General features: G+C 36.8%; 1 protein-coding gene across 2 annotated transcripts; it reads right to left on the reverse strand.

Moving 5' to 3' along the window:
* Window positions 1–101: 101 nt before the first annotated feature.
* IL18 (interleukin 18) lies at window positions 102–23834 on the reverse strand. 2 transcript variants are annotated; one of them, XM_082409530.1, is made up of 6 exons: window positions 23253–23834; window positions 9138–9221; window positions 8335–8346; window positions 4019–4153; window positions 3073–3206; window positions 102–346 (listed from the first exon to the last, which is right to left on the reverse strand). In XM_082409530.1, exons 2-6 carry the CDS (start codon window positions 9211–9213, stop codon window positions 125–127), a joined length of 579 nt encoding a protein of 192 aa, XP_082265656.1. In that variant the 5' UTR covers window positions 9214–9221; window positions 23253–23834; the 3' UTR covers window positions 102–124. The 2 variants fall into 2 exon arrangements, with proteins under 2 accessions (XP_082265656.1, XP_082265657.1); XM_082409531.1 differs by lacking the exons at window positions 9138–9221; window positions 23253–23834 and having other exon boundaries at window positions 6993–9056.
* Between the last annotated feature and the right edge of the window lie 239 nt (window positions 23835–24073).

Here is a 24073-nt window from a genome sequence, read left to right on the forward strand (position 1 = left end):
ATTTCTCAGTAGTATTTTTTGAGATCATTATTCATTTTATTTCATCATTATAATTGTAGGTTCGAACTCATAACCCTTTTGAAACACAAAAACTCAGAAAGTTCAAACTATGCAATTTTAATATCTAGTTCTTGTTTTGAACAGTGAACATTACAGATTTATCTCCATTTTCATCCTTTTTTTTCAAAATGAGTTTGAAAAGGTCGTTCTCTTTTTTACAGGCTAGAAAGTATCCTTTGTACAATGAAGACTCAAATTGTATCTTATCATCATGTCCTGGAACACTTCTCTGAAAGAATATGATGTCATTTCCTTCATCATCAATATTATCAGGAGGACTCATTTCCTATAGAGAAAAAAAATTACTTAATTTTTTTAGGACATGACCAATATGAATATGTGCAGTTTATTTTGAAATATATTACTACACAGAACTAAAGAGGTTTATATTCTGAAGAGTTAAGGAAAACAATCTCTGATTATAGGAATACTGATCTCCTTTCCCTCTTAATTTCTAACCTTCCATTCTTCTTGTCCACTTTGGCTTTTCACACTATGGAATGCACATTCAGGTCCAGGCCTCTAGTTTTTCCCAATATACCCATCAGATGATTTCCTTCTCTCCTCTCCCATTAAGTGGAGTCTATATTTGCTTAAGATGAAGTAGAGTTCCAGCAAAGACCACAACCTTTTTAGGCTAATATCAGTTCCTGTCTTCTCCAGCCATTCACAGCTAAAGACATTGATGACCTCCACCCATAGGCCTAGGGTAGCTCCAGTTTGTGAACCAACTGTGAGAGAGGCAGGAAGTGGCAGTAATCTCAGCTGCTTCCTTCAGTGGAGCCTAGAACTGAAACTGGCTATAAATAGACCCATTACTTGTTCTAGGGCTTAGTTAGCAGCTTTTGGTGCTTCCCTGCCAAGCATTCCAGTTCCATAGTAGTCCTGAGTTTCTATCCTGGAAGTAGTCTGTCTCTTGGCTGGACCTTGCCCTGGGAGGCCAGATGGTGATTCCTATATCTCAGCTGCAGAGTAGGGATTTCCTAAGAATGGCTAGATCACTTGAAACTATAATCCTGCTAACCAGAATCCTGCTAATCCACCTAACTGACAGTACTGCCTGCACTTTTCCTATTTTTGCAACATGCCTACTTTCAGGATGGACTAGAAAATGTGAGGACCACCTCAGGTTCTTTCCATGTTAATCCCAGAACCAGTAGAAAATTTGAACTTAATTTTGACCCTCTGGTAGCAAAGATCTTCATGATCCTAAGGACTGACAGAGAGACCTTCAGACCCAAAATAGCATCCCAGAATCCTCCTTAGATGCCTGAAAGAACCTTTTCTTCCCCCCCAAACTTCTCAATCGATTATGGAATTTATAGCCATAACTCTTGATCTTTGTCCTCTATCAACAAGTGTGAGTCTTGAATTAATGAGAGGATAAATTAGTTCTCCCATTCTATTATTTGCCAAGCACTTTTCCCATCTTCTTGACACTCTCCCCAGTCTCTCAATAAGAATCCACTTAGGGCTTCCCAGGTGGCGCAGTGGTTGAGAATCTGCCTGCCAATGCAGGGGACACAGGTTCAAGCCCTGGTCTGGGAAGATCCCACATGCCGCGGAGCAACTGGGCCCGTGAGCCACAACTACTGAGCCTGCGCGTCTGGAGCCTGTGCTCTGCAACAAGAGAGGCCGCGATAGTGAGAGGCCCGCGCACCGCGATGAAGAGTGGCCCCCGCTTGCCGCAACTAGGGAAAGCCCTCGCACAGAAACGAAGACCCAACACAGCCAAAAATAAAGAAATAAATTAATTTAAAAAAAAAAACCCCAAAAACAATGATTAAAAAAAAAAAAAAAAAAAGAATCCACTTATATATTTTCCCAGTTTCTGACTCTGTCTCTGCAGCTGAATTAGCTTTCCTCTATCCCACATGGCTTGAGCTTGGCCATCTCCCTCTTTCCCTTCTGATTTTGTTGCTAAGTAACAACATGCTTAATCCTCTCTACCCTGCCTGTCCACCTCCAGGCTTCTAACGCCATTACAATAACTGAGCTTCCTAGCTGTCAGTTCAGGGAGCAGGGACTCCAAATTGTCACCTGAAGGGGTGGTACTCTGCTTGGAAGGGGATGGCTAAGGGATTTGTTTGGAGGCTCTATTTGTTACAGACACACTGATCTTATCTGCATTATATTTTCGAGTGGCTTTTTCCTCCCTCCCAAGTTGCCCCTTGGCATGTCTATGAAAGTCATACTTTAACTTTCAGTGGGAACTGGGTGATCTTTATTGCGGTTCTTTATTGGCAAATCCCCACTCAGAAAGTCTTCAAGACATGGGATTCACCTTTGAAACACTGCCAATTTGTGAGCATACCCTGCCTGCTCTCATTGGGAGGAAAGTTTTCTGGGTCAACCCATATCTATAGTTAATGGTTGTTTATCTAATAATAATGGGAAAAAAAGAGAAAAATAATGATGGAGGATAGAGAAAAAAGCAGTGGTCAGAAATAATTTATACCTGGCTTTGAGATACATTATACCATTGCTTTTACAACAGATCCTATTAATTTTGTTCACTTAGATTAACATTAAAAATAACATACATCAACTGAAAGCTGAAGGTTGTAGCTACGACTTAGGCTAAGAAGTAGGAACAAAACAATTAGGGATTAAAATATTATCATCATAATTTACAAAGTAGAGGGTTTACAGAAGAACGATTAACTTCATTCTGTGTAGCAAGACTTATTCTGGAAAGTCACATGCAGTTCTTAAACATGATAATTTATATATATATATATATATATATTCTGTATTATTATTTATCTATAGATTGATTATTCAGAAGACCTAGGTTATGAAACAAGTGTTGATCCCCTTCCTCCTTATGGCAGGCTCAGAAAAACCATGATGTTACTATAGTAGGTTAAAGAGCTTGACAGTTTTTAGTAACTGTCTATTTTAATGGTTCTCTACTTCTTGCTATTCTTATTCTAGATAAAAGGTTGGACTGGGGATATTTTGATTTTCTAATTTTGCACATAAATATAACTAAAACAAATTAAGTCTTACCTTAAAGGAAATAATTTTGTTCTTACAGGAGAGAGTAGAAATTTTCTTACAGTGCACAGAGATGGTTACTGCCAGACCTCTAGTGAGGCTGTCTTTATACATACATATGATAAATATGGTCTGGGGTGCATTATCTAAAATAAACATTCACAAATGAGAACACTAGTTAGAAGAATTTTTGCAAATAAGCATTTAGGGAAATTAGCCAAAGGACAATCCTTAATAGGCCCATTACCAATCCCACACTCTGAGATTCAGCCATGTAGCAGAAGGAGACTATATACAGTGACACACATATTCTTTAAAACACATTTAAATATGTATTATAATACAAATGCAGCAACTTTTAAAGTGTTTTAGAGATATTCTGAATTCTAAAAGATTGTCTTTAGCTTTTAAACGCCAAATAGAATATTAAAGCTCTATCTGTTAAGGGAAAAATTCAGCATTTTTCAAGAGTGCATCATTCACTTTTTCAACTCTGCCTAAACTCTGATATTTGAAATTCATTCCTTGGAAGGCACAGTAAAGTTATTCATTTTCTAAGGCACTTTAAATTTCTGGTGGAAGACAGACTTATTTGAAGTGCTTGTATATTTATATTTAATTTTGACTTCTGAAAATGTTATCAGCAATTTCAGCTATAACCAGCAGGTATTAAGGATCCAACTCAATGGAGAGCATATACAGTTAATGCAATTACAGTGAAGGGATGGTGATCCAAATGTAGGCTCAAAGATCATGACCCCAGCACTATCTTTATTGTATCAATTTTTCAGCCCAACTAAAAATTATGGATACCCTATAAAGTTTCTTGTAAGTGAAATTATTACTACCATGACTTTTCATGTAAGCATTAGGTCTATCACAGAAAATGTAGGCAGTAAATGGAATGGGAAGTAGTAGCTTGTCATTTCCATGTTTACAAATGTATATAAAAAAATACCTGAACAGTCAGAATCAGGCATATCCTCAAAGACGGGTTGACTTCCCTGGTTAATGAAGAGAACTTGGTCGTTCAAATTTCGTATGACTGAGAACTTAGGTTCAAGCTTGCCAAAGTAATCTGATTCCAGGTCTTCTACAATGCACATGAAATCTCATTTAAAAAATAATCTTTTTTTTCTAAATTTACAAATAGGCATATTATATATTCCAGTTTTCAATAACAATCACAATCTTCTGTTATAGAAGCTAAGGTAAAGTTGCACAGTGTTTTTTAACCCACTTCCAGGGGCATACCTTGATTCTTGTTATCACTCAGAACCACTCTACTATTGAAATCTTAAATTCAAATATCCTACCTTTGACCACAATCTCCTATCTTTTTAGTTTTTTTATACTTTTCTTCCACTTTACTGAGGCTTCCTGATTCTTACATTGTCTTCCTATAACCTCTCCCTGTCTTCCCTTTCTTCTCTATGCAGCCTGGACCTCATGGTTCATCATTTTATCTACCCTTTTGCCAGTATCTTAAATCCCAAACTCATTTGTCTTTCTACTACAAAACTCTAAACCTGGCTGCTGAGTGTGCTGCTGGTAAACAATCATACAAATGTGCAAATTGGTGCCATAACAAACACATCGATTGTCAATACTTCTTTTCCAGTTCAGCATTCTCTTCCATAGTCCATAGCTTCAATTCCAAGCCTTCTTCATTTTCCTCAGGATCTCTGCATCATCACCTCTGCTTTCACTTTCAGCAAATGATTTCCTGCTACTCCACTTACAAACTTAACTATGGCATCACCTGTTATTTTCTCTACCCTCTTGTCCCAAGGGAAATGTGAAAAAGGTGCCTCTTCTGCTACCTAAGGTTAACCCCATTTGTGCTCTGCATGTACTTTCAATGAAACCTTGATTTATCAATTATTCCCTCTCTTCCATCAACTCAGCAATTCTACTTCCTGGATTTTATCCTAAGGAAACATTAGAGAAATGTGTAAATATTTCTCTACAAGAATGCTTATGGGAACACTTTAATAATAAAAACAAACTGGAAACAACTTAAATGTCCATCAATTGGGAATTGATCAAGTAAATTTTGATATGCCCTTACTATGAATTATCATGAATTTAATATAATTGTAATTATTCATTGCCATGGAAAGATGGAAAGATGTCCATGTGTATTAAACTAGAAAAAGAAGCTTAGGTATAGTATTTTACATATATATAACATCAAAATGATAGCAATGAATATTTTGGGTTTTTTTCATATTTTAGTTTCTCATTTTCTTATCTTCATTGCCTGAGTTATTTATAGTAAACAAATTATTTTTATAATCAGAAAAACATAAGGCTTTTTATTTTGAGATTTAAAACACCTCCATCAACAGAATCCCACTTTATAGCTAGCATTGTTTCCCTCCTCCTTTTAATAGCCAAGCTTCTGGCAAGAATTGTATGTATCATTTCCTTACTTTCCATTCACCCTTCTACTCATTGCAAGCTTCTCCTCACTGGCTCCATTTCTCCATCACATTGCTTTCACCGAGATCACCAAAATCCCTGTTGCTAAATGTAATAGATACTTTCTGGCTCTTGGTTTTCAAGGCTACAAAATTCAACACAGTGCCTATTATCTCTGTCTTGAAATGCCCTCCTGGGATTCTGTGGCATTCTCTGTTTTTCTTCTTCCTCTTTGGTTGCTCTGTTCTTTATTAGCTTCTCTTTCTACTGAATCCTTTAAATGTAGGTACTCCTCAGAGTTTAGTCCTTGGCTTTTACTTCCTCATGCTACACATTTCCTCTGATTTGTCATGTTATTCTTATAGCTTCAGATGTAATTTCTATTGTATATATGTCTCCCACATCCGTATATCCAGCCCCAAATTTTCTCCTGAGTTTAGAACCACATGTCCAAGAATCTACTGGACATCTCCATTAGGATGTCCCACAGATATCATCATTCATCATCAATAAATTCATCATCTATCTTCCTCTTTGCCCTGCAAACCTCTCTACCTGCTCTTCCTCTTGCGTTTCTTATTTCACTGAATGGTACAAATTGCCTACGTGAAAAAACATAGGCATCAGCTTTTCTGTCTTTCTTTCCATCCCCTTCCAAATCCATGTCCTGTTGATTCTTCCAAGTTTTTCTAAAATCCATTCACAGCTCTTCAATGGCACCCCACTGTGCCTACCTTAATTCATGTCGCCATCATTTCTTATAGGGACTACAATAATAGCTTCTTAGTTGGCATTCCCCTCCCCTCTTTTTTTGCCCCCACAGCAATTCTTTATATGGAAGCCAGAAGGAATTAAAATTCAATTTTAATTAAAGTTAACATTCAGAGATACGATCATGTTATCTTTGAATTTTAATGAATGACACTGCCACCCAGAATAAAGATTATATTTTCCATATTTTCCTTGCAGTTGGTGCCATATGACTAAATTCTAGTCAATGGAGTATGAGTGGATTTGATGTTTACAACTTCTAAATAGAGCTTTTAAAAGGAGTGGGCCTGTCTTCCTCTTATTTTGAACACCTTCTTGCTAGCTGGGATGTGGACCCAGGAAGTGTAATGATGATTTTCAAGTATGTAAATGATTTCAACAACTAGGAAAGATGGAATAGAAGAAGACAGAAGAAACTTTAGATTCCAACATCATCAGGCTGCATCCAGCCATACTAATACTGAACTGCCTACTTGGATTCGTATTTGAGAGAAATATTTTCTATCTTATTCAGTTACTGTATTTTTGGATCTCTTTGTTACAGCAAACTAATCTGTATTCTAGAACATACATATTGTGCTTAATGAATCCCCATTACCCCAAAGATAAGGTCCAAATTCCATATCTTGGAATAACAGAACCTTCTTGATCTGCACCCTATTTATCATTCTTCTCTCATAATTTTCCTACTCTTACTCTACTCCCATTCTGAATTACTCTTAATTCCTCATACATACCATGCTTTCTTTCATATCTTGATCTTTGCATGTGTTCTTCTCTCTGCATAGAATACCTTCTCTTGGCTAACCCCTATTTACTCTTCAATTCTGTTCCTCTTTCAAAATGCCCTCCCAGAGTCTACTGGACTAAATTAGGTGCCCTTCTATGTGCTCCCATAGCATCTGTGCCTTCATAACACTTAACATACCACATTCCATTTGCCTCCCTAATGTGCCTGCTTCTCCCTATAGGAACTGTGTTTTGCTCACAATTGTATTGTAGGGCCTAACATAGTGCCAGAGATACAGATGCCAATATTTATTGAATCAAATAAATGGGAGTAGGGCAAATTTTAAGAAACATGAGGAGCTATATGACAATGACATTTCAATAAGTCTGGAAAAGAAACTGGAAGGAATAGTATTTTTCAAAAGTTCCTGTTGTATATTTCCAGTCCAGTAAGGATCACCTTAAGAATGGAGAAAGTGCTTTTTAAGGAAAAGTATGAGAAACTAATGACCTTTAATAATCTGGGGGTCCATGAGAGCAGCGGTCCCCAACCTTTTTGGCACCAGGGACCGGTTTCTGAAAGACAATTTTTCCATGGACTGGGGCCGTGGTTTGGGTGGCGGGATGGTTCAGGCGGTAATGCTAGTGATGGAGAGCAGCAGGTGATGCTTCGCTCCCTCACCCTCTGCTCACCTCCTGCTGTGCGGCTGGGTTCCTAACAGGCCGCGAACCGGTACTGGTACTGGTCCACGGCCCAGGGGTTGGGGACCCCTGCGTTAGAGGATCATAGGCTTTATATGCGTATGACCCTCCCTGAATGCCAACAGGACAAGGAATGGGTACATCTACCTAGGAAGAGAATGACTCAACCTAATAGTTCTGTTTGCTCTACTTTCCCCCATCTCCTCTACTTCCAGAATTCTCTGAACCCTGGGAGCCTCCCAGGCTTCTTTTCAGAGCACTTCTGAGAGGGAAGGTTGAAGAAGGAAGATGTTCCTGATTTTGGACAACAATTCTCATGCTTCAACCCCTTTTCCTATGTACTCCAGAGAATCCATGACTTTCTGCTAATCTCAGGATCTATGTAATTGGCAAGGTCTATTTTGTAGATTCTAATAGCTGAGAATTTCCTATGATGTAGAGAAGTGTATTTTCTTAGAAATTCCCTTATAGTCATCTTTATTCCAAGGCAGTGCTATTGAGTCCACATTCCTTTGAGGGAATATTAGCTTCTCAAATAGATCGGTACCAGTTTTTCAGCTGAGAATGGTGATATGGATGTGCTGGTGGGATGCTTACTCAAGTAGCTATTTATTTTTACAAAGAAAGAGAAATAAATTTATACTTTACCATCATTTTCAGCTAAAGGGGAAAAAAGAGAAACAAAATATGTTAAATTCTATATTTCTACTCAATTTCCTCTCACCCTTCTCTTTTATTACTCTTTTCTGCCCCTCTGCATTCTTTAACCCCTATCTTACTGGTGATGGTTTTTGTTGGCCCCATAAAAATATAATATAATCATCCAAAAGGTCCCATAAAATGAAGCTAATTAGACTTAGTGTGATCTCAGGTTTGTTAGATATAAAACCTAAATCTAGGATTTATAAATTTAAATTTGTAGCCAAAAAGAAATTTTATAAAATGATAGATTTTACTCTTAAATTTATTGCTTCAATGGAAAGTCACCTAAGAGCTTTCTATGAAGCTTTCAAATGAAACCAAACTGCCCAAGGAAGCTTAATAATAAGAATCTGTTTTTATTTGTCAAATGCATTTACATAAAATGGTATAACTCACAGAACTCTAGATTTCAGATATGTATCTCTTACATAATTTGCCAGGTTGCTTTGGGAAATTGTATATCCAATTTTGTGGGATTTTCATGACGTGCACCTGCAGCCACCTTGTGAGTGGGCTATTACTAACTAAGTGCCAGGACATGTGGCAGGACAAGGTGCTGGGACCTTGGACATGTTATGGTTAATTTCTAGAGACCCAATATTTTTTTTTTTTCCAGAGAAGTGTGTTGTTAGTGTTACAATGGAATTTGGTGACAAAAAACAAGTCATTTAATAGTTCACCTTACAACATCTTTTCTAGTTGAATACATTTATCTAAACCCTGTATTTGGTCTACGGTTTTGAACTTACCTACAAAGTAAAGTGTACTGTTAATAAATTTCATTTCTACAAAGCTGATGCAATTGTCTTCTGGTTCAGCAGCCATCTTTATTCCTAATGAAAGCAAAGAGTCATCTGTTAAAAGGTAGTGATTGCTCCTTTTACACAAAAGGAATCTTTTACCACTTACTGCCTTGTTCTACCTCCAATTTCAGAAATCCAGCATGCTGATGAACACTCTGGACATTTAATAAATGCCAGGAGTCTTCAGTTTATGAATGTACAACTTCAAATGTTCTTTTGCAAACCATTAGATATTTGGAATCTAGAAAGCATTTTCTCATTAAACAATGTTATAAAGGGTGGATAAGTGGTCCATTATTGAACTGAATTATTGTTCCAGTATTTTGGTGGAAATATACATATATTATCAGAATAAATATAGGATGCCAGAAACATACCTAATCCTGTCCTTTAAGTAGGGGCTGGTTCTATCTCTGTCTTACAACCAATGGGATCCTGTGAGTGAGATACTGAAGATTGTGACTTCATTGTCAAAGTGCTAAAGGTGTGGCAATGATAAAAATGGTGTTTCTGACTGGGAGTGGGGGCTAGGTGGGAGGAGGCTGAAGGGCTCTGGCATCTGATGGCTCTCTTTCTCTCTGAGCAATAGCAGCTTTTGATCTGGAGTCTGGACTATACTATGCTTTTTGCACAAGTAATACATGAATACAATCTTCCTGTAAAACATCAAATAATATAGGATTTGAAAATGTTAAAAATTCTTTTTGCTCTTCTCCTTTGTGCCACCCCACCCAACCCCACTCCAATATGGCGTGTATCCTTCCAGACCTTTGTTTATGGAGCAGGGGTTCTAAATCTGGGAAATCTGTGAACTTGGATGAGGAAAAAATTACACAGTTATTTTCACCAACCTCTTTTTTTTAAAAAAAATAAATTTATTGATTTATTTGTTTTTATTTTTGGCTGTGTTGGGTCTTTGTTCTGTGCGCAGGCTTTCTCCAGTTGCAGCGAGTGGTGTGCAGGCTTCTCATTGCCATGGCCTCTCTTGTTGCAGAGCACGGGCTCTAGAGCGCAGGCTCAGTAGTCGTGGCACACGGGCCCAGTTGCTCCGCAGCATGTGGGAATCTTCCCGGGCCAGGGATCAAACCCGTGTCCCCTGCATTGGCAGGCAGATTCCCACCCAGTGCGCCACCAGGGAAGCCCTTTTCACCAACTTCTAACTGAAATTTAACAGTTCCTTCCATTATGGTGTAGGAAACAAACCACACTATTATTCACAGTACCTGTGACTATCATTAATAGACATACATATTTCTTACTGTATTGTAATTGTTGCAGAGATCTTGAAATATGGTTTAAACTCATTACTACTTTGAAATATATGGAAGTTATTAGTCCCAACAGGACATCTTGTTGTTAATGTGTTAATAAAGATGCACATATATACCTTATCAAAATTTGTTAAAATTTTTTTGATAACCCTTTAATTACAAAGGGTTTCCTTTCTCATTCTAAGTATTTAATTTTATGCATATAAAAGCATGATTCTGAGAAGGGGTCCACAGACTTCACCAGATTGTCCATGAGGGTCCATGCCACAGAAATGATTAAGAAATTCTACTCTAGCGTTCAGAAGTCCCTTGGTTTTCTGAGGATAGTTTTATGGTTGGTGCTCCAAGGAAGGTGGTTGGGTCACAGTTGTCAATTGGTATATATGGGGGTGTTCATACGTCTATACTTAGAGGTTGAGAAATGACTCAAATGTTTTCTAGCATAGTTTGCTGAGGCCAAACGTATACAGAGGAAGCAGGAAATTAAAACCCAGTTGAAAACATTTAATCCAAATTAAGCTAACACAAAATAAATGTTGATGGCTATTTTTTGTTTTGTTTTTTATACTTTTTATTATGGAAAATTCGTATACATTGTGAAATGATCACCACAATAAATCTAGTTACCATCTGTCACTGTACAGTTACAAAAATCTTTTTTTTTATTGTGATGAGAACTTCTAAGACAACTTATTAGTAACTTTCAAATTTGCAATACAATATTATTGACTATAGTCTACATGCTGTACTTTACATCCCATAACTTATTTTATAACTTGAAGTTTGTACCTCTTGATCCCCTTTACTCATTTTGCCCGCCCCATCCCCCTCCCCTCTGTTGACCACTAATCTGTTTTCTATGAGCTCTATTTTATTTTGTTTTGTTTGTTCATTTGTTTTGTTTTTTAGATTCCACATATAAGTGAAATCATGTAGTATTTATCTCTCTGTCTGATTGGTTTCACTTAGCATAACACTTTCAAGGTGCATTCATGTTGTTGCAAGATTTCATTATTTTTATGAATGGTAGTCCATTATGTATACCATATCTTCTTTATCCATTCATCCATTGATGGACACTTACTTTGTTTCCATATTTGGGCTATTGTGAATAATCCTGCAATGAACACAGGGGTGAATACATCTTTTTGAATTAGTGTTTTTTGTTTTCTTCAGATAAATACGCAGAAGTAGAATTGCTAAATCATATGGTAGTTCTATTTTTAATTTTTTGAGGAGATTCCATACTGTCTTCCATAGTGTCTGCACAGATTTACATTTCCATCAACAGTGCACAAGAGTTCCCTTTTTTCCACATCTTCGCCAACACTTGTCATTTCTTGTTCTTTTGATAATAGCCATTCTGACAGATGTGAGATGATAAGTGATTGTGGTTTTGATTTGCATTTCTCTGATGGTTAGTGATGTTGAGCATCTTTTTTATGTACATGTTGGCTATCTGTATGTCTTCTTTGGAAAAATGTCTATTCAGATCTTCCGACCATTTTAAAAAATATTTTTAAAAATTTTATTTATTTATTTTTGGCTGCATTGGATCTTTGTTGCTGCACGTGGGCTTTCTCCAGTTGCGGCGAGTGGGGGCTACGGGCTTCTCATAGCAGTGGCTTCTCTTGTTGCGGAGCACGGGATCTACGTGCGTGGGCTTCAGTAGTCGTGGCATGTGGGCTCAGTAGTTGTGGCTCACGGGCTCTAGAGTGCAGGCTCAGTAGTTGTGGTGCATGGGCTTAGTTGCTCCATGGCATGTGGGATCTTCTCGGACCAGGGCTCGAACCTGTGTCCCCTGCATTGGCAGGTGGATTCTTAACCACTGTGCCACCAGGGAAGCCCCTTCTGACCAATTTTAAAGTCAGGTTTTTTGTGGTTGTTGTTGTTATTGAGTTGTGTGAGTTCTTTATATATTTTGAATATTAATCCCTTATTGGATATGATTTGCAAATATCTTCTCCCATTCAGTAGGCTGCCTTTTTATTTTGTTGATGGTTTCTTCATTGTGCAGAAGCTTTTTTGTTTGATATAGTCTCATTTGTTTAGTTTTGCTTTGGTTGCCATTGCCTTTGGAGTCAGAGCCAAATATATATATATATATTGCTAGACTGATGTCAAGGAGATGTCTGCCTATGTTTTCTTCTCAGAGTTTTATGGTTTCTGGTCTTACATTCAAGTCTTTAATCCACTTTGAGTTAATTTTTCTGTATGGTGTAAAATAGTTGGCCAGTTTCATTCTTCTGCATGTGGCTGTCCAGTTTTCCCAATACAATTTATTGAAGAGACTGTCCTTTCCCATTATATATTCTTGCCTCCTTTTTCATAGATTAATTGGTCATATACGTGTGGGTTTATTTCTGGGCTCTCTGTTTTGTTCCACTGATCTATGTGTTTGTTTTTGTGCTAATACCATACTGTTTTGATTAATATAGCTTTGTAATATAGTTTGAAATCAGGGAGTGTAATGCCTCCAACTTTGTTCTTCTTTCTCAAGATTGCTTTGGTTATTTGGAATCTCTTGTGGTTCCATACAAATTTTAGGATTTATTGTTCTATGTCTGTGAAAAATGCCATTGAAGTTTTGATAGGGATTGCATTGAATATGTATATTGCTTTGGGTAATACGGACATTTTAATCATATTAATTCTTCCAATTCGTGAGCATGGAATATCTTTCTATTTATTTGTGTCTTCTTCAGTTTCTTTCATCAATGTCTTATAGTTTTCAGCATACAGATCTTTCACCTCCTTGGTTAAATTTATTCCTAGATATTTTATTCTTTTTGATGCAATTGTAAATGGGATTGTTTTCTTAATTTCTCTTTCTTATACTTTGTTGTTAGTGTATAAAAATGCAACAGATGTTTGTATATTGATATTGTACTCTGCAGTTTTACTGTATTCATTTATTCTAACAGTTTGTTTTTTGGAGTCTTAGGGTTTTCTATATATAAAATCATGTTTTCTGCAAATAGTGACAGTTCTACTTCTTCCTTTCCAATTTGGATGTCTTTTATTTCTTTTTCCTAATGAATTGCCCTAGCTAGGAATTCCCATACTGTGTTGAATAAAACTGGCAATAGGCGGTATTCTTGTCTTGTTCCTGATCTTAAACAAAAAGGTTTCAGCTTTTTGCTGTTGAGTATGATGTTAGCTGTGGGCTTGTCATACATGGCCTTTATTATGTTGAGGTACACTCTCTCTATACCCACTTTGTTGAGGGTTTTTATTATGAATGGGTGTTGAATTTTGTCAAAGACTTTTTAAAATTTATTGAGATGATCATATGATTTTTATCCTTTATTTTGTTAATCTAGTGTATCACATTGACTTGTGGATGTTTAACCATCTTTGCATTCCTGGAATAAATCCCACTTGATCATGGTGTATGATCCTGCTAACGTACTGTTGAATTCAGTTTACTAATATTTTGTTGAGGACTTTTCATCTATATTCATGAGGGATGTTAGTCCGTAATTTTCTTTTTTTGTGGTTTCCTTGTCTGATTTTGGTATCAAGGTAGAGCTAGCCTTGTAAAATGAGTTTGGGAGCATTCACTTCTCTTCAGTTTTTTGGAAGAGTTTGAAAAGGATTGGTATTAATCTTCTTTGAATGTTTGGTAGAATTCATTAGTGAAGACTCCTGTCCTGGAATTTTTTTGTTGGAAGTTTTTTGATAACTGATTCAATTCAGTCTTGGAAGACTGTGTGTTTCTAGAAATTATCCATTTCTTTTAGGTTGTCTGATTAGTTGCTGTATAATTGTTTATAGTAGTTTTTTATGATACTTTGTATTTCTTTGAATCAGTTGTAATTTCTCCTCCTTCATTTCTGATCTGTTTTGTTTGAGCTCTTTGTCTTTTCCTCTTGTCTACTTAAAGGTTTGTCAATTTTGTTTATCTTTTCAAAGAACCAGATCCTAGTTTCCTTGATGTTTTCTATTGTCATTTTAGTTTGTATTTCATTTGTTTCAGCTCTGATTTTTATTATTTCCTTCCTTCTACTGACTTTGGGCTTAATTTGTTCTTTTTTAATTTCCTTTAGGTATAAAGTTAGATTGTTTACTTGAGATTTTTCTTGTTCCTTGAGGTAGGCCTGTATCACTATAAACTTCCCTCTTAGAACTGCTTTTGTGCATCCCATAAGTTTTGGCATGTTAATTTTCCATTTTCACTTGTCTCAAGATAATTTTTTAATTTCTCTTTTGATTTGTTCATTGACCCATTGGTTGTTCAGTAGAATGTTGTTTAATCTCCACATATTTGTGATCTTTCCAGTTTTCTTAATAATTGATTTCTAGTTTCAAACCATTGTGGTGAGAAAAGATGCTTGATATGATTTTCATTTTAAATTTATGAGACTTGTTTTGTGGCCTAACATATTGTCTATCTTGGAGAATGTTCCACATGAACTAGAGTGCACTTGAGAAGAATGTGTATTCTGCTGCTTTTGGCTGGAATGTTCTGTATATATCTATTAAGTCTATTGGACTAATGTGTCATTTAAAGATATTTCCTTATTGATTTTCTGTGTGGATGATCTATCCATTGATGTAAGTGAGATATTAAAATCCCTTACTCTTACTGTTTTACTGTTAATTTCTCCCTTTAAGACCATTAATATTTGATTTATATATTTAGGTGCTCCTATTTTGTGTGCATAGATCTTTATAAATGTTATATCTTCTGGCCGGGTTGACCACTTTATCATTGTGTAATGATCATCCTTGTGTTTTATTACAGTCTTCGTTTTAAAGTCTATTTTGTCTGATATAAATATAGCTACTCCAGCTTTCTTTTGGTTTCCATTTTCATGAAATATCTTTTCCCATCCCTTCACTTTTAATCTGTATGTGTACTTACATCTGAAACGAGGCTCTTGTAGGCAGCATATAGATGGTTCTTATATTTTTATCCATTCAGCCACTCTCTGTCTTTTGATTGGAGAATTTAGTTCCTTTACATTTAAAGTAATTATTGATAGGTATGTACTTGTTGCCATTTTGTTAATAGTTTTCATTTCTCTTTGTTTTATCATTCCTCTTTGTTTCTTCTTTTCTTTCTTCCCTTATTATTTGATGACTATCTATAGGGTTATGCTTAGATTCCTTGCTCATTTTTTTGGTATGTATCTACTATAGGTTTTTGCTTGGTGTTTACCATGAGGGCCACATGTAACAGTTTATATATAAAAGAGTATATTTTAAGTTGATAAGAATTTAAGACTGAATGCATTATAAAACTACATTTTTACTTCCTCCCCAAACGTTTTATGTTTTGATGTCATATTTTACATCTTTTTACTTTCTGTATCCCTTAACTAGTTATTGTGTAGTTATTTTTTATTACTTTTGTCTTTTAATCTTTATACTAATGTTATTAATCTACTACCTTTATTATATATTTACCTTTATCAGTGAGATTTTTACTTTCATATGTTTCTTGTTCCTAATTAGTGCACTTTCTTTTCAGCTTAAAAAAGTCCCTTTAACATTTCTTGTAAGGCTGGTTTAGTGGGGATGACCTCCTTTAGCTTTTGTTTATTTGCAAAGTGCTTTATCTTTTTTCCAGTTCTGAATGATAGCCTTTCCAGGTAGAGTATTCTTGGTTGGAAGTTTCTTTCTTTCAGCACTTTGAATATATCATGCCACTCTTTTCCGGCCTGCAAAGATTCTGCTGAGAAATCTGCTGATACTCTTATGGGGCTTCTTTGGATATAACAAATGATTTCTCTTGCTGCTTTCAAGATTCCCTCTTTAATTTTTGATATTTTAATTATAATGTGTCTTGGTGTCTTTAGATTCATCTTTTTTTGGAACTCCCTGGACTTCCTGGATCTGGATGTCTGATTCATTCCCCAGGTTAGGGTAGTTTTCAGCTATTATTTCTTCAAGTAAGTTTTCTGCCCCCTTTTCTCTCTTCTCCTTCTGGGAACCCAGTAATGTGAATGCAATTCTGCTTGATGTTTGTCCCATTGGTCCCTTAAGCTATCTTCACTTTTTAAAATTTGTTTTTCTTTTTGCTGTGTTAGGGTGAGTTCCACTGCCTTGTATTCCAGATCACTGATTCTTTCTTTGCTTCATCTAGTCTGCTGTTGAACCCCTCTAGTGTATTTTTCAGTTCAGTTGTTGTATTCTTCAGCTCTGTGACTTCTGTTTGGTACTTTCTTATTTATCCTATCTCTTTGTTGAAGTTCTTACTGTGTTTATCCATTCTTCTCCTGAGTTCAATGAGCATCTTTATGACCATTACTTTACAATCTTTATCAGGTAAGTTAGTTATCTCCTTTGCATTAAGATTTTCTTCTGGGGTTTTATCTTATTAATTCCTTTGGAACATAATCTTCTCATTCCTCATTTTCCTTGACTCTCTGTGTTTGTTTTTATGTATTAGGCAAAACAGCTATCTCTCCTAGTCTTGAAGGAATGGCCTTGTATAGAGATGAAACTTACTGTTTAACCTTGCCCTAGTTCTTGGTTGTCACTCAACCTTTGTGATTGTCTATGCAGCCTGATTTATTCTTGATAGGTCCCAAGTGCTGAGGGTGTGCCAAGACCTGTGAGTATTCCAGAGGGGGAGACCTCAGTCAGCCCCTAGTTTCAGGTTGATTAGAAGCCAGACCTTCAGGCAGCAGCTTTTAAGATATGCAAATATATATTGCCCTGTGGGACTGCAATTGTGAGCTCTGCTAGCCTCCAGACCTGGTCATCTGAAGGTGTCTCTTTGACTACAGTTGCAAAAATCGGGGCTCCAGTAGAGTGTGTGAGCTCCTTTCTGGTAGGTGCTGGTGAACTGTAGCAAAGGCAAAAGAGAGTGCAGAGATGGTTCCCCCAGCCTGTGTTCCTTGAGAGCACTTCTATAGCCTCTAGATGAGTGGTAAACTTGAAGTGTGCCCTTCAGGCTGAAGCTCCAGGACAAGTCATCAGTCCTTTTTCACAGGGAGACTGGAGGTACAGTCTGCTGTCTGTGCAGTGCCCTGAGGGTGGTAGCCTTCGGAGAACTCCCTGATTGTTTCAGATTCATGGGACTCAGAAATGCAATCCCTCCAGCCACCAGAGCTAGGAGCTGGAGGAGCATCCCTCATGTGGGCTGTGCACACCTGCCTCACCTTGGCAGGGCCACAAGAGCAGTGTGGGGGTGTGGTGTGCCCAGTGGTATTAGCAGGTTAAAGGGAGAGTGCAAAGATAGCACCCACCAGTGCCGGTGCTAGCAAGATAGAGGGAAAATGCAAAAATAGCGTCTGCCAATGCCTCCATCCAGGTGGAGAGAGTCCCAAAAGGCTCCCGCATCTCCCTCAGATGCTTTAAGATTAGCAAATGAATCTCCTTCACATATGGTCTGGGTTCTTTTCAGACTGCTACTTTTGTGATGGGTCCTGTGGTGAGTGAGTCAGCACACAAGCCCTTTAAGAGTGGAATCTCTGTTTCCTACAGCCTTATGGTTCTCCTGGATGTAAACTCTATTGATTTTCAAAGCCAGATGTATTGAGGGCTCATCTGTTTGGTGCAGTTCCCAAGGGCTATGGTGCCTGATGTGGGGCACTGACCTCTCACTCCTCAGCTAGTAGCTCTGTTTTGTGATATCAATCCTGATTGTGGGTTGCTGCACCATAGGTGTGGTTTTTGGTGAGACCATGTCTCTCCCTCTCCTACCCATCTGGATGTGGCTCTTTTTTTTTTTTTTTTTGGAGGAGGTTTCAGCTAGTTTTTAGGTCTTTTTCAGAGGGAATGATCCATATGTAGCTGTAGATCTGCTGTCTGTGGCAGGAGGTGAGTTCAAGATCTTCTGAGGGCACCATCTTGAACCAACTCTCTATTTGGTGGCTATTTAACAGTTTTATCTAGATTCAGTTCATATATAATATATAAGCATATATATGTATATATATATATATATATATATATATATATATATACACATATGTATGGTTTTAAATTTATTTTAAATTTGTTTTATATTTTAATTTAAACAATATCTATAGAGACCCCTGTGGAGAGAACCACAGGGTTCTCTATAGATATTGTTTAAATAAAAAACAAAAGAGAGAAAGAATGAGCTTTTGGAATATCTAAGTGCCTTGATAAAAGGGCATCATGGCAGGGGTGGGGGTGGGGATATTGAAAATAAATGGCTGAGATTCCCAAAGAAAAATTATACCTTCTTGACAATTTCATCAAAATCTGGCCTCAAATATTTTAACATGGTTAGCACATTCTTCATTACTTTATTATTTTTCCCCTGCTAGAATGTAAGTTCCATAAGAGAAAGAACCTCTGTTAGGTTCAGTTTTGTATTCCAAGTACCTAGAATGGTGCCTGGTACATAGCAGACATCTGATAAATGTTTGCTGAATGAATGAATAAATGAAAAAATATCTAAAATTATAATAGTAATAAATGTTAAAAAATAATACCACAATAAGCTATTATGTCTCAAGAACTTCTGAGATATTTAAAGAATAGCTGAGCTTACATTATACTGACATGAAAGCAGATATTTCTACCAGGTATACAAGACACTTCCATGTGGCAATAGTGTCAACAGTTCACAACTCACTTGGCCTACCAGCTTTGAAATTGTCATTCTAGATAAACTATTTAATTTGGAGCTCACATATTTCATTTTGCCTATAAAGTGAGACTATTATTTTTATATTAAATTAGTTTCATTCTGCCTAGTTCAATTCAGATAAAATATAACTTGCAGTGTAGTTGTTTGCCAAAAGCTTGTAAAGGAGAGTCAGATTATAAAGTCCTTGTTTAAGTAGGCTAGAGAGTTTGAACTTTTTTTCTGAAAGTACTGACTTACTTTCAGTAGGAGAAAGACATGGTCAAATTTATGTTTCAAAAACCTCACTCTGGAAAAAACAAACAAACAAACAAACAAAAAACCTCACTCTGGCAGCTGTAGAGAATGGATTTGATGGGATAAAGTTGGACAGAGGCCAGAAAACAACCGCAGAAGCAATTTTAACAGTTAAGAGTTGATGAGGCTACAAACTAAGGCGGTGGCTATGGGGATGATTCAAGAGAGCTTAAACAGCAGGATTTTTTAGCTGACTGGTTGTGGGTCAAATGGAAGACGGAGGAACTGAGGATGACTTCAAAGTTTCTGGCTTGGGCAATTTGTTGAGTGGTTACCTCATTAAGAAAACAGAGAATGAAAGACAGGCTTGAGTGGAAAATAGTTCAGTTTTGCAAATCTAAGAGATATCACAGAAGTCAAAAAACAAAGGAACTTCAAGAAGGAGCTGCTTGGAGTCTGAAGCTGCAGTCCATAATTTAGATACAAGCTTAAACTTGTTCATTGAATTTGGCGATTAGGAAGTTTTGCTATCAGTAGAACAGTTTAGGGAAAGTGGAGGAACGGAAGGCAGGTGGACAAAGATCTAGGACAGAATGGGATGAAAAAGAAAAGTAAAGACAGTGAATATAAACTATTCTTTCAGGAAGTTTAGCTATAAAGTAAAGAGAGACGGTGGCGGTTACTGGGGGATATATAACTTGCAAATTTCAATTTCTGGCTCCAGATCCACAGTTCCAACTGTAAGATATACTAATGAATTACTTTCTAAAGTATGTCCAAATAACCTGTCCCAAACTGAAACCTGGGAGTCCTTCTCAACTCTTTTGTCTAACCTTCTCCTGTCTCAAAAATACTGTAGATTATAACGCAGAAATGTGTCTAGAATTTGGTATCTCCTCTCCATCTCCACCAGCACTATTTTAAATCTAGGCCTTGTCACTTCTGGTATTTTCTGTTTAATATTCCTCTACTTGGTTTTCTTGCTTTCAGATTCTCACTCACTCCATGCTGTACCCATTTATTCCCCCTGCTAGGCCAGAACTTCCCCTCCCTTTTGTGCCTGCCAAACCCTTCTTCACCCTTTATCCTTTAAAGTCACAGCTCAAACATGTCCTCTAGGAAAACTTCCCTGACTCCTCCATTCCTAGCTAATCGTTCTCTCCTCAGTGCCCACATCCCCCTCCCCGCATTCATGCTTCTAAAATACCTCTTATTACCCTTAATTAAGATTACAAATAGGTGTGCCCGACTTCCATCTGAGTTTCTCTAAAACAATGAGTTGTCTTCTGTTTTTTCAATCTTTAACACCTGGAAAGAGCTTATACAGAGTAGGAGCTCAATAAATGTTAAATAAATGTTTGCTATGATAAGCCTTGTCGCCATGACAACAGTGTGTAAAGGGAATGGCAGAAATTTTTTTCTGTCTTAAAACTTAAACTCCATCTGAAAGCCAGTGAGAAAGGGAAAGAATATGAGGGAAGTCTGAAAACAGATTTTTAAAAATAGAATAATTTCTCTAATATTCTTCCTCTTCTTTCTTTTCCTAGTAGTTTCTTTACTTTCTCTTTTATTTCATGTGAGTGTTTATTTTGAATTCTTTATTTTCTTAGCACTCTTTTTGTTAGATCTCAATACATTTATGATTACAAGTATTGTGTTCCTCTTCCTCTCCTCTCCCCTAATTTTCCTCTTTTCCTTTCTCATCCATGTTCCTTTGCTTTCTTAACTCTAATCTGTGAAAATTATAGTCCCCATTGGATAAAAATGTTTTGAATATTTCATCTAAGATTCTGAGATTATTGACTTGAAAAAAAAAGAGTTATAAACCACCCCAGATAGATCCTCCCAGGAGTAAGCAGCGATAATTGATTCTTTGCAACAACAAAAAGTTTCAGTTATACAAGCCTTGGAAACTAGCCAGAGGCTAGTGAACAGTAGAAAATCATGATGGAGATTAAACCACATGTGTTCCAATCTTTTCTGGGGCAAGTCATTTTATTCTGAGGGTCTCAGTTTCCTCATTTAGACAAGAGAGAGTTGCATGGTCAATATTTAAGTTTTTTTCCAGCTCCAGCATTCTGTAATTCTAGATTCTAGTTAAGGCTGCAAAGAGAGAACTATTTATATGCGGCAAATGCCCTAGTAACCACTTCCTCATAATTCTAAAACAACACATATTGACGGAATATTTATTATATAACCAGCTTTGCTAAGCCACTGGGAGTTTAAAAGCATACTATTAGATTAAAAGTAAAAATGTCTTGAACTTGAAAAGCAATAATGATTATGTTTATCTTTGCTGTGGAATTCTAATTCTGTGGAATAGGTATGGGATGAAATGAGGAAGCATGTTACCTAATTAATTCACTAAAATCAGGCAGGTAATCATCTCTACAGCAACAAGATCAAAATCTAAATTTTCAGTTCTATAAGTCATTTCGTCCTTCAAAATTTTGCCATCTTACAAAGGTAAGTATGTGGGCGTGGTAGAGGTGGGGGTGGAAGAAGACTCAGGTAAAAATTTAGGTAAATAGTTAAAGATAAAAGGTGTATATAATCAATTGCTAAATACAGACTCAAAGCAAGAAGCCAAAATAGAACTGCTGGAATGGCCTTGTGGGAAAAGGAGAATTGAATTTAATACTGATTGCTTGACTGAATAGATGGAGGAGAACATGGAAGAGCATTTATGTGATAATTAACACAAAATTATGGTGGGGGGTGGACTGAAAGGAGATATTTTTTTACTGTAGTGGAACAGTTCTGCTGTATTGCAGTAAACACAAGGTAGGGTGGGGTTAGATTATGGAGGGCTTGGGAACTCACATAGAAGTGTTTGTATTTAATCTCACAGGCAATAGGAAAGCAGATTACTGAGCTGGCAAGGGTATTATGAAAAAAGATTAGAGACAGGCTATGAAACTATAAGAATTCATGTAAGAATTCATAATATTCATGTAGGGATATTATGGACAAGCCAGATTTAAAAAGATATTTTGAAGAAAGATTTAATAGAACTTGAAATAGCTAGATATAGGCAAAAAGAAAAGTTTAAGAGTGTCCTAATTTTTGTTATTTATACTTTCAAATGGAGATATTTACTCAGCCCTTCCTTCATGTGAAATAAAATTCTCCTGGGGAATGCTATAATATTGTCCAACGTAGGCCAGCCTAAGGGTGCTGATGCAGATTCCATCAAGATTATCAACCTTTTGCAATTTTTTTGTTTGCTTTTAAAATAAGTGATTCAGAGTTGAGACTCCCTTTAAATAGAAGCTTATTTATTTTAACACTCTAAAGCAGTGATTCTCAGGGGTTTATGAGGTCAAAGCGATTTTCATAATAATTCTAAGATGTAATTTGTCATTTTCACTCTCATTTTCTCATGAGTGTACAATAAAGTTTACCAGGGGCTACATTTTGAGTGATATTGCATAAACTGAATGCAGAAGCAGATGAGAATGCAGCTGTCTTCTACTAAGCCAGATATTACAGAGATTTGTAAAAATAAAAACAATGTCACTCTTCATAGTAGTTTTTTTGGAATATATAGTTATCCGTAATTTAAAATGTTATTTATGCTAACATGTTATGTGCTTATTGTTATCTTAAAATAAATTAATAGGTCACTATTTTTTACATTTCTCAGCTTTAATTTCTAATACAGCAAATGACAGTACTACAGTAAAAAACCTAGAGAAACAAAAATTCTTCAGGATCCTCAATAATTTTTAGGAGTATAAAGAGGTCACGAGACCAAGAAGTTTGAGAACATTTCCTCTGAAGTGATACTCTCTAAGGTTGGCTAAAAGAGAGAAAAAGATTTTCCTCTGACTATGCTATGTTCCTTATGTTGTTACTGACTAGTCGCCCGTCATGGTGATGTCAGAGAAGTTACCTCTCAATCGCTTTTCTAGCTTATTTATTTACCTCTAATTGCCATGCCTGAGTTTCTAAATAACGAGTAATGATATTTCTTACCTGTGCTCAATAATTTCCTAGGAGAGGACGTTATCTGAAAGGTTTGAAGTCCCTTTCTTTTCCCGAGAGAAGGCAGCCCTTCAGCAGCCGAAGCAGCCAGCCAGGAATGTGGAAAGCTTTGGGTAGCAGAACTCCCCGCTGCTTGTCCGGATCCAACAGCCGTCTGGGGGAGGAGGGTGCCTAGCCCTTGGGAGAAAGGAGGAAGAAGGTGGAGGGAGGAGACTCTTCTGGCACGCCTCAGACCCGCCTTAAACGTGGGCTCTTTCCCAGGGCAATGGAACCTGAAATACAGTGTCAGAGAATACGGGAATTTCTTTTAATGTAAAATCACGGTTTTAATGAAATCATTTCTTCTGTTGCAGTTCTGGCCCTTCAAAGCTTGTACCTCTTTCCGAAATACATCCAAGCATTTAAAAAAAAAAAAAAAAAGCACCTGCTTGGTCAATTAGAAGCATCTTTTCTCGCATTAATCTTTCTCTTTTGAGACTTTCTACTCAGACTTCAGCACATTTTTTTCCTCATCTAACACTGCTGAATAATCAGCCCTACAAGATAATGCCTATAATGTAATCACACCACCGAAAATGAAACTCTTAAAGAACAGAGCGTTACTATCACAGCTTTGAAAGTAACTAGAAGAAACAAAGTTTCTTAGACAGTTTTCTCTTGAACATGTGCTAAACTGTATTAACTTGCTAGCAACGGAATTAACAAGGCGAGTTTTGTTTGTTTTTGCTTTTTTGCCAGTACAGAGACTGTATGGAAACAGAGGGGTTCTAGAGTTAGGAAACAAAATGCTTATATAAGCAGCTAGTTGAGGT

This window comes from Balaenoptera physalus (assembly GCF_965194825.1).
Source record: "Balaenoptera physalus genome assembly, chromosome: 10".
Taxonomy (NCBI): Eukaryota; Metazoa; Chordata; class Mammalia; order Artiodactyla; family Balaenopteridae; genus Balaenoptera; species Balaenoptera physalus.